Raw genomic sequence first — 14,454 nt, forward strand, 5'->3', positions numbered from 1 at the left:
ATTCAGTTTTCACTTCTAGGACACCCACCCCAGATTATATCAACTGACCAAGAGGTCAATTTGATATTCTTTCACCAGGAACATTCAGTATTCTTCTATTTAAAAAGGTTTCCTAATCCTGGATGGTCAGGAATATAAATATTCCATGGGCTACAAAATTAATGGTTAACAAGCATGGGAGATTCAGAACGGTGTATTGGATAGCGTGTGGGCCCTGGAGTTAGGAGTTCTAATTTTACTACTTAGCAAGTGTGGCCTTGAAAAAAGTTACTGGTTTCTTCAATGGGTTAGTAATATATGATGCACTCAATAGATGGCATTTGTAGCCTAAAAGGCGATACAATTACTACATTTTAGTCAGTTGATGATGCATTTTCCACATTTTAATGGTTTTGAAATCAGAATGTTTTTCATCAAAAGAAACTTGCCAGCTGTTTACTCTCTCCCCTCAGCTGTTATTAAATTGATGTTACATTTTATAATTGTTTGTGTTCAAGAATCAAGGAAATGTTGTTCTTGGAATGACACTGACCGAAACTTTGGAGCTCTTTTGTGGTAAACATACCTTTCCAGCTAGATTCCCCTATTTATCATCAGTGTCTTATATCTGAAAGAGAAGAGCCAAAGTTTCCCTTGGGACATATTCTCCCATCTTCAGATAGCCAAGTTGAGTCACAGAGGTTAATTTACTGGGAAGCTCATCAACTTCCAGCTCCCCGTTTTCACAGGCCTCTACTAATGTCCTGGGAAGGGCCATGATAATGTGTTAATATGGTCAGATATATTTCTAAAACACACAAATTTGTTTTGTTTTCTTTTTCTTAAAGAGGTCCCCATTGTATAAGCTTCCAGCCCCATAAAACTTAGACTCACACCTGGATGTCACCTAAGGTATTACTGTGGCACAGTTTGTGTTTAGGGTCCTCTGACTCTCTTAAGTATTTCTTTGCCCTGTGTTTCTCTTCCCCTCCATCAAAACCTGCTCTTGGAAAGGACAAATACCATATGATATCACTTATATGTGGAATCTAAAATATGACACAAATGAACTTATCTATGAAACAGAAGCAGAAACATGGACATAGAGAATAGACTGGTGGTTGTCAAGGGGGAGGCGGGTGGGAGAGGGTTGGGTTGGGAATTTGGGATTAGCAGATGCAAACTGGTATATATAGAATGGATAAATAACAAGATCCTACTGTATAGCACAGGGAACTATATTCAATATCCTGTGATAAACCATAATAGAAAGGAATATGAAAAAGAATGCACAAATATGTATAACTGAGTCACTTTGCTGTACAGCAGTAATTAATACAACATGGCAATTCAATTATACTTCAATTAAAAAAATTTTTTTTAAATAAACTAAAATTATTGCAAAGAAAAAAACCCTGCTCTTGGGAAAGGATTATTTGATATTAACACCTTAGTGTGACTTTAAATCAGTGTAGTTTGCCTCTTCTCAAGTTATTTACATTCTGCATCCTCCCCCTAATGTAAAATGAAAAATTATTTTTCTAAAATGAAATACCTGGCATTAGCAAACTGACTGAAATGTTACTTTAAGCCACAAAGAGAACTTTCTTTCACCCTTAAGCATATACCCAGAAGATACTCTCCTACTGTGCCTACATATAGGCATAGCCCATTTTGGTTGCCTAAATCAAGATCTATCTTTTCAACACTATGTTACAAAGTTAGTAGCAGACTAGATTCTTTTGCATGTGAACAGCTGAGATAGCAGATCCAAATGCGATTGAGACATAGACATTGCTTTGCTTCTTTTACATTTCTCCCACTATTTTACTCTGTTCATTCACCTTCCACTCCTTAACTGCCTCACTCCAATATTGACTGAGCACCTGCCAAGTGACAGGCACTATGGTAGGCACTGGCACATTGAAATAAGCCTTCAACATTATTGAATGAATGAATGAATGAATCAGTGAATGAATCTCAATCAGTCAATGAAACAGTGATTTTTTTTCCAGTAGTGATACTACTGTTCTTACTCTACTCATGTATTTTCATTTTCCAGTTTTCTTCATTAGAGAAGGTTAACATTGTCATTGTCCTCATTTTCCTTTTGTTGTGCATCCAGTTATTCTATGATCCTCAAGAATAACTGTTATTCTTTTACCCTCTTCCCCTTTGATATACTTTGATATAATAAGTAGGTAAACCAGCAGTTGGCTGAGAAAAAAGTTTCCTTTTTAATCTATTCGTTATTTCCAAAGGATTAAATATTCCTCTGCCTTACCTTACCTTACCATGATACTGCAACTAGGATATATTGGAAAAAGGGGTATAATGTTACTGCATTTATTGAGATTTCAAAAGAATTAATCTTTATTAAGTATCATAAGCAATCATAAGCAATGATGATATTAACAAAAGAATGATCATGGTCATATTATAAATCATGTAAACCATTCCCTCCACCATATACATCTACCACCAGGAGTCCTCTGATCACACCCTAAGAAGAACTGTATAAATTAGAAGGTGTCTATCCTTTCAGAATTAGCCTAAATGTCACTTCCTCTGGGAAGACTTACCTAATTTCCCTTCCTTTACAAACTAAGGTAGATACATCTCACCATGGGCTCCTGTAGCACCCTAAATGTCCCCTGTTATAGGAATCATTGCATCTTACTATCATTGCTTGCTTCATTAACTATTTTCCCATTAGACCATAAGGTCTTTGAAGATAACCACCACATCAGTCTTGCTCTCCATTTTATCCTCAGGAGTCTGGAAGATACAAGAATGTTATGAACAGCTGATAAATGAAGGAAGGAAGGGAAGAAAGAAGGAAGGGAGGAAGGAAGGAAATTTTCAAATATTAGGGAAGCCAGTTGTCATTTTATTTAGTATTCAAAATGCAATCATAAGGACAGTACTTTTGGAAATACTTCCCTTATGACTGGGATTTCACCAACTCCTTCCTGTGCCTATTGAATTGCTGAAAATAATATCAAAAAGTGTTATTTCCTCCTCTGATTCCTCTAGGAGGTGAAGACACAAATCATAGAGTCCAAGTGACTTAAGCCAAAGTGGTTCATCTTGGTTCTTATGTTATGTTTTGGAGTCAGCCCAGCTATCCACGCTATACCATCTGCACTGTATCCTGAACATCCCTCATTTTCCCGTCTGACTCTTGCCTGCATTGAGAGATTCTCAACTCTTTCCCTTGACTCATCTCCCAAAGTACAGATGATTATCTGCATTCTAATGGAAGGGAGAGACTGTGTGGATCATCCAAAGGAGTGGGTTGTCCAAACATTGTCTCTGTTAGCCTTTCAAATGCATCACGTAGATTTTCACATAACCAGAATTCACCCACTGCTCAGAAAACTGAAAATTCTTAAGTGGCAGTCCAAATTTGGAAACCACAACTGTTTTTAGCACTGCCTTTCAGGTGCCAAAAATATCACCTATCATATTCTCCAGGGTTCAAAGAAAGAGGAAAGAGGAAAAAAGCAAAGAACAAGTTGAGGATAAAGGTAACATGAAGCTTCTCCAGTTACATAAATTATTATTAAAAATAACCACAATAACTGAAACAACAATAATAATAGCAATAAGAACTAGCATTCACTAGCAATTAACAAAACAGGGCCTCATGTGACCTTCCTAATCTCTCTAAGAGGGAAGGAGGATAGTGGTCCCTATCTGTCAAGTACTTGTTCCAGGAACAATTGTGGATATCAAAATCTGCAGTTGCTCAAGTCCCGTATATAAAATGGTATGGTGCTTGTATTATAACCTATGCACATCTTTCCATGTGCTTTAAATCATCTCTAGATTACTTATACTACCTAATACAATGTAACTGCTATGTAAACAGTTGCCGGTACATGGCAAACTCAAGTTTTGCCTTTTGGAACCTTCTGAAAATTTTTTTCTTGAATATTTTCAGTCTGTGGTTGGTTGAATCCACAGATGCAGAAGACATGGATACGGATACAGAGGGCTGACCGTATTCTTGGCATCCTCATTTTACAGATGAAGAAACAAAATCAGAGAAGTTACGTGAATGGCCCAAGGTCATACAACCCAAGCCACTAGACTTCAAATCCTGTATCTGATCTCTTCTTCAAACAGCCTCACCACTGGTTTATCTAACGAATCTCACATGAATCTGTTTTGGTGGGAAATTTGCCCTTTTTTCCATTACTGTGGACCTAAGGAGAGGTCAGTAGGACTTCTCTGAACTTCTCAAAATAGAAAAGAAACAAAGATTCCATTTCTAGCTTTTGGATGAGAGTTCCAGTTATATACATATTAAAATCTTACTTGGTCCATCTCCAAACTGGTTTTGGGGGCTCGAAAGAAGAAGTTTGATCACTCTGCCCCAGTTTGTACCCTGGAATCTAATTCCCCAAATCCTCACCCATCCACAGGGGACTTCACGAACAGCCAAAGTAACTTTTCAACTGGAAAATCTTGATGACCCTTCTCTGGTCTCCCAGGCCTCATCTCCCCAAGTCAGGCCAGTACCTGGCATATCCTGGGCTGTGGTAGAGACTCTCATCCTCGAGGCCCTAACAACTGGGTCCAGGCTGCTGTAGCCAATAGAAGGTCTATCCCATGAATCAAACCTCAAGGAATCTGTGATCCAGCAACACCCCTAGCAGATACCCGTTTAAGGCAATATCTGGCAAGAGCTTTGCAAAAGAGAATTGGAAAAAGAAAACCAGTCAGAGAAATAACTGAATGAGCTACTAAATGAAACAAGGAGTATGGAACTTTGGCAGACAGTATTTTCCAAAAATGACTGAAAAAATATTTCTGGTCTTATATGCCCTTCCAGAACCTTGCCACTCCCCCATCCAGAGAAGTTTATTTCCTCTTGTCTTAAATCCCTATGGGTCTTGGTGACTGTCTCAATGTATAGACTGTGGTTGAAGTGATGCCCTATGACTTCTGAGGGTAGATAGAAAAGGTGATAGAGCTTCCACCTGGCTCTCTCTCTTGGGCAACTGACTTTAAAACCTTGGGAGGAAGCCCAGGCTACACAAAGAGGCACTCCGGTTATCAGCCCCACAAAGGTACTAGCTGACAACTGACATCAACTAACTGCCAGACACATGAGTGAACGAGCCTTCTGATGATTCCAGTCGCCAGCCTTTGAATTACCCCAGGCTTTGAGTTTTCCAGCTGAAGCTACTGGAGCAAAGACAAGTTATCCTTATAGGAATTCCTGACCCATAGAATTCATAGTCATAATAGATGAGTGTTTTAAGCCACTAAGTTTTGGGGTAATTTGTTGCACAGCAAGACATAACCAAACAGGAACATAAGCCTGAGGGGACCTCTGAGCATGTTGTATTTGCAACAGCCAAAAGGTGACTCCAGGTCCTACTGCTAACTCTAGCCATCCCCTGCCAGGTGCCTTCTGTATATAGGTTATTTCTCTTGGAGACTCCACTGCTCCTCCCTGCAACCGCACTTAGCTCTCCCCTTCCAAGTCCATCAAACATGTTTTTAAAGGTCTGAATTTCAATTGAGCACAGGGTTTGAGCCCTTTACTCTAAGTTTCTTTGGCCTTGCCTGGCCAATTCAGGAGGTGAGTTTAGCCACTTATTTCAGTCTCTGAACATTCTGTGATGGTGAAGGTGTATGCAGTGGTGGAGAGTACTGGGTAGTGGGGAGAAAGGGAAGAACCTAACTCCTAATCCATTTGTCTTGGCTTTGACCTAGAGCTACCTATTCTATTTAAAGAATTACATGAACACAGTTAGAACCTTCACTCACGGTGCCATGATACCACTGAATCATTTTACTTCCAATGACAATCCTTTGATCAGATCATTAGGCTCAAAACTGGAAAAGCCAAAAATATAAGACTTGTGGTCTTGTACACTGTTGTAATACAGAAACTTAGTATAGTGCCTGGAACACAGTAAACACTCAATAAATATCTACTGAATGAAAGAATGAATGAATGAGAGAAATTTCCTCCCCTCTTTTTAGAGACCAATAACTAATATTGGATTAGCATAATGTGCTTAGAAAACTGTAGTGTTCAACAGGCTGACATTCTACTCCATTAGGTAATATGTTTTTCAACCTGCTCAAAGTAAGTATTAAACCTTAAAACTGTGAGTTCCTTGAGGGCAGAGACCATGTCTTATTACATTTTGTATCCTCAGCACCTGGTACTTTGTCTGGTACTTGCTAAAAGCTCAGTAAATATTAAATATTTAAATATTAAAAACTAAGTGAAGGTCAAAGAGACTGACAGAGACATTTCAAATCATTTAGTTCTCCTAGGCTTTGCCTAGTAGGAGACAGTGACAGATAAGGGTGCTGGTCAGTGCACCTGATCCCCAGAGGGATCAGACTGGGATGTAGAAATTCAGAAGTCCTGAGGCCTCCCAGCCTCTAAAGACTCCAAAAGCTATTTTGTAATCTGAGTATGGCATTGGTATGAATACAGAAAAGTGTACAGACCTCCCCTTTAGCAATCAAAAGTGCTTTTCTATGATTGCTCCAAATAGTATTTTTTTTCACAACTAATTTTATAATGAGCCATTCATTTATTCATTCATCCCATATATATTTTGTGGTTTTGGCCACACCTCACAGCTTGCAAGATCTTACTTCCCGGACCAGGGATTGAACCCATGCCCTTGGCAGTGAAAGCATGCAGGCCTAACCACTGGACCACCGGGGAACTCCCCTCATTCATCCCATATTAATGGGGGCCTACCTGTTGCTATTTTTCTGCAAAGATGTGTTTAATTTGCTCAAAAGAAAGTTGAATGTTCAAAAGGTCCTCATTCCCTGGAAAAGGACCTGACTAGGAAACTAAAGATGAGATATCACCATTTTGTAGAGGCAGACGGAAACTGTAGACATAAGATCCTCACAGTTCAGAATTAACTAATCTAGTGTATTTTAAAACGTGATCTGCATTGGGTGGAATCACTTGACAGATGACAATTAATAATAGAGATGTCTGGGATCCACTCCAGACATACTAAATCAGAACATCAGAAGTGAGACTGGAAACTACAAGCAATCTCTGGTGATTTTGATTGTATTCAAGTTTGAGAACTACTGACCACAGGTGTTGCGCCAGTAGGACCTACATTCAATTGCTTAATTTAACCTTATCTTCCCCAACATCTCTACAAGAGTAATATGTTACTTGACTGATTCTAAGACACCTAGGAATAGTGTAAATGTGGCTCAGAATTGCCAATACCCCAGACCACAATTCCACTGAATGAATGTAATCATTCTCTCTTTAAACTAACCCAAAATAAACACCTGCAAAAAGAAAGTAAACCTATTCTTCCCTTAAGAAACTCACAATTTAGAAGCCAACTGTTACAAAATGTTTGTTATTAAAATAGAGAAGCTTTTAAACTTGGATATGGTACATTCAAACCCTTCTTAATCTGAAAAGCAATAAACGGCAATCATCAGCTGTGAGAGGTACCTCTTGGCCATGCAAATCCAGACTGCACTATTTTTCTACCCACAGTGCTAACATCCAGCTGGAACCCTGTGACATTTTCCTCACCTTACCCCCAAACTCACTCCTCTTCTTCCCCAGAGATTTTTACTCACTTTCTGAATTTTCCTAATCTGGTCAGAGAGTGTGTCTAATAGGCGAGTTTTCAGGAAGTCCATCACCTTGACCACCCGGCCATCAATGTAGCAACTGGAATAAAAATAAAATAAGAATCAGAGAAAATCCCGAGCAGGAGACTACAGATATATTTTTCTAGCCAGAGGTCTCTGTTGCCTGAGGAAAGAGCCCAGGGTTCACTTGGGCTCTTACATTCTAAGAAGTTTTGATCCTGGGTACTTTTCAAACAAATAATATACTTTTTAACCTCTTCATTTTCACCTCCATTTGTGGGCTAATATTGTGATTTTTTTCAGCCTTTGTCCATTGAAACTGCATTTATTGCTCTATAGGAACTGACAGGACTCTGTAACACAATTGGGTAATGGGGAAAAGCTTAGTTGTTTTCCCCCTAGGGAAAGTAATTTAATACCCCTCCCATACCATCCCTACTGCCCACCTTAAAGTAATAAAGGTATGTGAGAGGTTTGAAAGACTACTCAAACATTTTGAACGGTTTCCACACCTTTAAATAAGAAAACACCAACCACAAATATCTGATTTAGTGCAGTGAGCAGGTCTCAAAGAGTTCATCTCCAGTTCATTTCCCTGGGCAAAATACCTTGTAGTCAACCTCCTTCCACCTCCAGAATAAATGAATAAACAAATAAATAAGTCAGACAGATTAAAGTCCAGGTGCCCTCTCCTAAAATAGCAACAAGTTTGGCACACATCAGTGTGGTGGTGTCTCCGGTTTTGTTAGGTAGCTTAAGTGAAACATCAAGCTGTGCTGATATTACATTGTTAACATTTAACCAAAACAGGTCCCTCTGGCTTTGTGGGGACTCTCTGTGTGAATCTTTACTCTGAAGGCTAAGCCCAGGATTAGGTGACCTTCATTATCTCAAACCTCCCAACACTCATCTTTGCAAAATTCCAAATTAAATCGATTTAATTTGAATCAATGCTTATGACTCCTGAGCACCTTTTCCAATCCACTTAGGTCTCCTGGCTGATGGATAATGATAGATTATGTCATTTTTAGTAAGACACCAACCTCTCAGTACGTATTATAGAACTATAATTCTAATTCTAGTACTAAAAAATTCCTTTTAATGTTAAATTCCCACACTAATATGTGATGTAATGGAATGGTTAAAATTCTATTGTAATTGCACTTTCAACCAGGTGCTCTGGTTGAAGTGAGGGTGGGAGATGAGTTCCTCCCACTCAGCCTTCCCCTTGGCCTCCCTCACCACCTCACACATTTCCACAGAATCCAATGTTTAAATCATTTGTATATTGGAAAGAGTATGGGTTTTGGAGCCAGAGATATCTGAGATCAAATTCCAAGGCAGTTATTTACTACCTATGTGATCTTGGGCAAGATGCTTGGCCTTTATGGGCCTCAGTTTTCTTATTCTTAAGAGAGAGGTAACACATCTACTACTCAGGATTGTTTGAAGATAAAACAGATAAACCTAAAGTGTCTGGCATATAGTAGGCACTCAACAACTGTTAGTTCTTTTCTGATTTCTCTAATTTTCAGCTCACAAAGATGGGGTCATAAACAATAGGGGCCTGACTGTGTGTATAGAATTCTAAAAGTGAGATGACTGTGTCAAAGGGTACATGCTTTTGAAAATCTGGGTGGTTACTTATATTAGGGAATAAAACAAACCAATGACATGACCTTTCACCTCATTCCTGGTACAGATGCTAGACTTAGATCCAATAAACATTTATTATGTGCAACACACAGAGCTGGTAATGTCCATGTCCATTACCTCACAAACCTCTTTCTATTAGTGCTCCACTGTCAGTACCTTCAATTTTTTTAAAGTTGTGATTAGATAGTATACTACCTGAAAGCTAGGCATATTAAAACACTGTAGTGTTCAAATTAAAAATAATTCATGAAATGTTAACGTAACACACATTGAAGGACATGAACATTTGTACTATATTACAGGATGATTACGCATATGATAAAAACGTACTGTAATTAGTGTTCTTTTATGTTCTAGTCAAATATATTATAGTTTCCTCTTTTTTCTTTGTTAGCTCCCAGTAACTATTTTAAACAGCAGAGTTTATAAGTTTTGCTGGCAACACATATAGTTTAATGCTCATTGAGATAAAAGTGCCAGATGTATTTTTTCAATATGTAGGATTACCTGTGAACATGCTTCCTATCCCACAAAATCCACGGCCCAGGGTTGAGGGACTTCCACTCTTCCCCTCCTTCCTTCGGTCTCTTTTCTCAAGTACACAAAACTTGGAGTTAGAAAACCTTGGTTCAGTCCCAGCTTTGCCACATACTACCTATATGATACTGGGTTTCCCCTTCTTTAAAATCAGTTAATAAAGAACCCCAACCCTACAGTATTTTCACAGGGTTACTGTACCAATAAAAATGAGATGAAATTCTGGGCACAGAACCTGGCATGTAAAAGGTATTCAATAACCAAAACTATCCTCCAGGTTACTTAAGTACCCAAGGTGGCAGCAACCTAGACTGAAAAGCCATGGGATGGGGTGAGCAGGGGAACATCTGTCTGGAGAAAGAAAGTATGTTCATCCACCATAGGATTTGGAATTAGGGAATTATGGAGGAGCAAAAACGGACTCTGGATTTCCAGTAGGTGGGAGACAGAGAGAGAGAGAGAGAGAGAGAGAGAGAGAGAGAGAGAGAGAGATGGAGAGGGCTGTGATTATGTTGCAAAAACCTGGAGTTTGAAAAGACCTTAGTGGTCATGTGGTCTGAAGTAGGTAAGCCTGTGACAACATCCCTGAGAAGTGATTATCTAGGACAGGGAACCCACTCTCATACACGACTAGTACTGTTCCACCGTACCACAGCTCGGATCCAGGGAAGGCTCTTCTATCATGGGTCTAAAATTGGCTCCCTCTTACTGTTCGCTCAATGGCTGTCTTCTTGGACCCGGGAATAGTCCAATTCCTCCTTCATGTGACATGTGGGGGAGGAATTCCAGTAAAAACTTTGGTTTAAGATTTTTAGAGCCTATTTTTGGCCCCAATTTTAACCTAACAAGCTGGATTCAATCATTCTCAGTTGGTCTCAGGCTATTCCTGTGGGCTATGAATTAGACTGGAGCAGGGAGAGCTCCAGGCAGGAAACCAGTGTGACAAGGTTATCTTATCTCAACAGTGCAGGCAAGAAGAAATCTGGGTCTAAGTAAGGGAGATCACGGAAAATGTAAAAGTGAGAGCCTGTGAAGAAAGAACTAATAAAATAAAGCTTCTGTAGAGCATAAGAGAGGCAGGAAGGGAGTCGATGATGACCACGAGCTAATGAGAGAGAATGTCTTCGAGAACATTGGTGCCAAGGACACGTAGGCTAGTCAGACTCAGTTTTAGGTTTGTCAAAGGAGATAAACTATTCTGTTTGAGATATCAAAGACCCAGAGAATATAAAAGAGAAAATATGCAACAGGTACTTGGAGATGTGAGAAGTCAGCACAGAGAAAAATTGAGACAGAAAATGTTGACCCGGTTGTTTTCTTCAGTTTGTAAGTAATGAATGGAGCCACGGCCATAGATGAGCTCTCCAAGAGAATCAGAGAAGTTAACAGATACGGCAGAGACCTTCTAAAATTCTCAAATACGGCCCTGGACATTGCCTCTATCTTTGGCCCAAATAAGAGTCCCTTCCTTCCCCAGCCCTTCCCCAGTCCCTTCCTTCTTGCCATCACAGTGTCTTTTTAATAATTTCAGTCTGAGTCAGATTCACACTTGGATGCCAAAGGAATTCCCATATTATACTGTGAAGTTTCAGCAACTTTATTTGCAAACATAAACCCACATTTATATTGCACTATGGAAATAAGAACTTTGGTCCTCCAGAATTTAGTATTCCTTTTTAAGAGAGGGGATAATTTAACCATAGGTATGAGTTGATAAATACCTGAGCCTTTTTCATGGGTAACCCTGGACAATTAGCTTGTTGCATTTACCCTTCCTAAATGTGAAGCTTCTAAGAAAACATTCAATGTCAACAGTCTGTGGTTATTTGAAAAACTCCTGCCTGTTACAGAGCTTTGATTCTCTGATAGTGGCTGCCTGTAGTAAAGGGCTCAATACATCATTTAGATTTGGACATGACAGCCTGTGATGACACTTGGTAAGAATAAATTGTTAAAAATGGTAAAGATGGTGATTTCTAACCAAGACTGGGTAAGAGGAAGTAGGACTGGATTCCACCAGACTGTCCAGTGACCTGGGGGCAACTCTCTCTGCTTTCCTCTGTCTTCTTCACTGGGAAGATAAAGATGATTCTGAGCTACCAACTGGTCTCTCCTGAAGAGTTAACTAGTTTAGTAATGGATACAAAGGCACCAGAAGACCAAACAAATCAGAGAGGAAAGGAAGGATTGAGGGAAGGAAAGAGAGAGGAAGGAAATTTGCCAATTAGAGGTGCTTTAGCATCTTCCACATAAACCCTGGCAGAATGGTTGGCCCTAGAAACACTTAGACTGATAATTTTAGGTAAATCATAGTCCTCCTCTAAGCTCTCTTGAAATTTCAGCATCTCCTAGGATCATACCACAAGTGGCTGAGTTGTTCAACTAAAAGCTGAAGCCAGGAGAGGCTGTGAAGAAATAACCTTTCTGTGAACTATTACTACAAATGCACTGAGCTTGAAACCTTTGTGTGTGGACAAACAGCCTGTGCTCAGTCCTGGCAACCATCATTCCTTCCTTGGCTGGCCTCTAGACTGGCAGGTCATATCAAGCACATACCTGGGGAGGTGGCAAAGATGGCAGAGTATACAAGGTAAATGGAACTACTTACCAATTCATTCACTAACTCTCTTGCTCTTCATAGTTTTAAATTTTATTTCTAGTTTAATACCTTTCATCTTACAGTAAGTCCCCTACATATGAACCTTCAGGTTGTGAACTTTCAAAGATGTGACTGTGCATTCGCATGTCCAATCACGTAAGTTAGTTCACATGAAATTGCAGCTTGCCCTCCGTCTCCTATTGCTGACAATCCTTCAGCTCTACCATCTCCCACCTCCTCTCCCTCCTCCAGTCAGTAACTCTTCTTGCCTGTTCACTCGATGCCAGCCCCTGTATGCCAGCTGTTGTATTGTACTACTGTACTTTTCAAGGTATTGTACGTAAGATTAAAAATATTTTCTTTATTTTTTGTATTTGTTTATTTTTTATGTATTATTTGTGTGAAAAGTATTATAAACCTATTACAGTACAGTACTCTATACTCAATTGTGTTAGTTGGGTACCTAGTCTAACTTTGTTGGACTTACGAACAAATTGGACTTATGAACATGCTCTTGGAACGGAACTCTTTTGTATGGTGGGGACTTACTGTATTTAAAATTTTGCCCTTTATCTGTTGATTATAAAAGAAACAAGTGCTCATTATAGACAAATTAGAAAATGCACATAAACAAAATTAAAATATGAAAATGAAAAATCACTGATAAACCCAACACCTAGAGAAACTTTGTTAACATTTTGCCTTGTACCCTTTCAGATTTTCCATAGTAAATACACATAAAATTTCCCATAATTAGTTATTTTAAAAACTTACTCCAGATCCTATTCCACTAGCATATAAACTTAAAACTGTCCCAGCTGAGATTCCCAAGCCCATATCGCAGAGATACTGCCAGAAATATTAGAGACTCCAGGTGAAATCATCTCACTCGTATTTTAATTCCATTCTGGCCAGTTAGGGATCTTCTGCCAGGGGCAGGTCTCATCTCCTTTCTTCTCTGCCAGCCAGGTTTTAACCCTGATTCCCCTCCCCCCTTTCTCTAGGCCCCTAGATTTAGTCTTCAGGATTGTACTCCAATTAGCCACTTATGCCCATTAGCCTCTTAAAACATTTAATGAGGAGAGTGTTGTCCAGGGGCAGCTGGTTTTGTTTACCCGGCTCTTTACTTTAAAAGGAAAAACCTTTGCCCCTTATTATCTGACCTCTTCTTTTATTTCAGGTAATTGCATTAGTGCTGGCTTCCCAATGCTCAGGAATTTCCGGACCTATTTTGCTGCCTGCTGCTTTCAGGGAGGAGGGGCAGCCTGCTCAGAATTCTTACACCCAACCTCCTGCCTGGGTAGGTAATTCCATAAAACTGGGGCCTTCCCCACTGAGGAGAAGCTTGAATAATCATTAGAACAACTCTGTTGACCTATAAAAGCTATTCTGACACCTTGAAATCAGTCAGACTAGAGGCTGACTCTAGTCTCTCCAAAGCTTTATAAATTGTATCTGCCCCTCCTCCAAAGGCCTCACTCTGGGTTCCTACTGAGCACATTCTTCTCACACATGCCTTTAGGTTTTCTTTCTGAGGCTACACTATTCTTCATCTTCTTTGCTATGGGTCAGTCTTCCCATCTTGTGTTCAGAACTACTTAGAGCAGGTAGAACTTGAATGAAATGAATACTGTTAGAAAAAAAAAATCCTACAAAATATAGGCTTTCTTTGGCTTTCTTCAACCAGTTCCTATATAATCCATACAGGAGCCACCCAGCTGACTAAAAAGTTGTGGTTCAGGAATTTCAAAGAGTTTGTACCCTGTTAAAATGTTATCATTGAAAAATTATACAAGTAAAGGTCAGGGTGGTGGGCAATCCCTCAGGCACATAATGGGTACTCAAAAAAATATATATATATATATATTTTTTTTTTTTGCGGTATGCGGGCCTCTCACTGTTGTAGCCTCTCCCGCTGCAGAGCATAGGCTCCGGATGCGCAGGCTCAACGGCCATGGCTCACGGGCCCAGCCACTCCGTGGCATGTGGGATCTTCCCAGGCCGGGGCACGAACCCGTGTCTCCTGCATCGGCAGGCGGACTCTCAACCACTGCGCCACC

General features: G+C 39.7%; 1 protein-coding gene across 4 annotated transcripts in view; it reads right to left on the reverse strand.

Annotated features, from left to right (window-relative positions):
- HPSE2 (heparanase 2 (inactive)) overlaps positions 1 to 14,454 on the reverse strand; it is a gene marked incomplete at its 3' end in the record, with an annotated part of 567,935 nt that overhangs the window by 128,797 nt on the left and 424,684 nt on the right. For all 4 annotated transcript variants that reach the window (XM_082631580.1, XM_082631579.1, XM_082631577.1 and 1 more), the window contains one exon: positions 7,588 to 7,681. In XM_082631580.1, the coding sequence (XP_082487706.1) occupies positions 7,588 to 7,681 (94 nt within the window). The remainder of the gene's footprint in view (positions 1 to 7,587; positions 7,682 to 14,454) is intronic.

The sequence above is a fragment of the Mesoplodon mirus genome (genome assembly GCF_964341445.2).
Source record: "Mesoplodon mirus genome assembly, chromosome: 2".
Classification (NCBI taxonomy): domain Eukaryota; kingdom Metazoa; phylum Chordata; class Mammalia; order Artiodactyla; family Ziphiidae; genus Mesoplodon; species Mesoplodon mirus.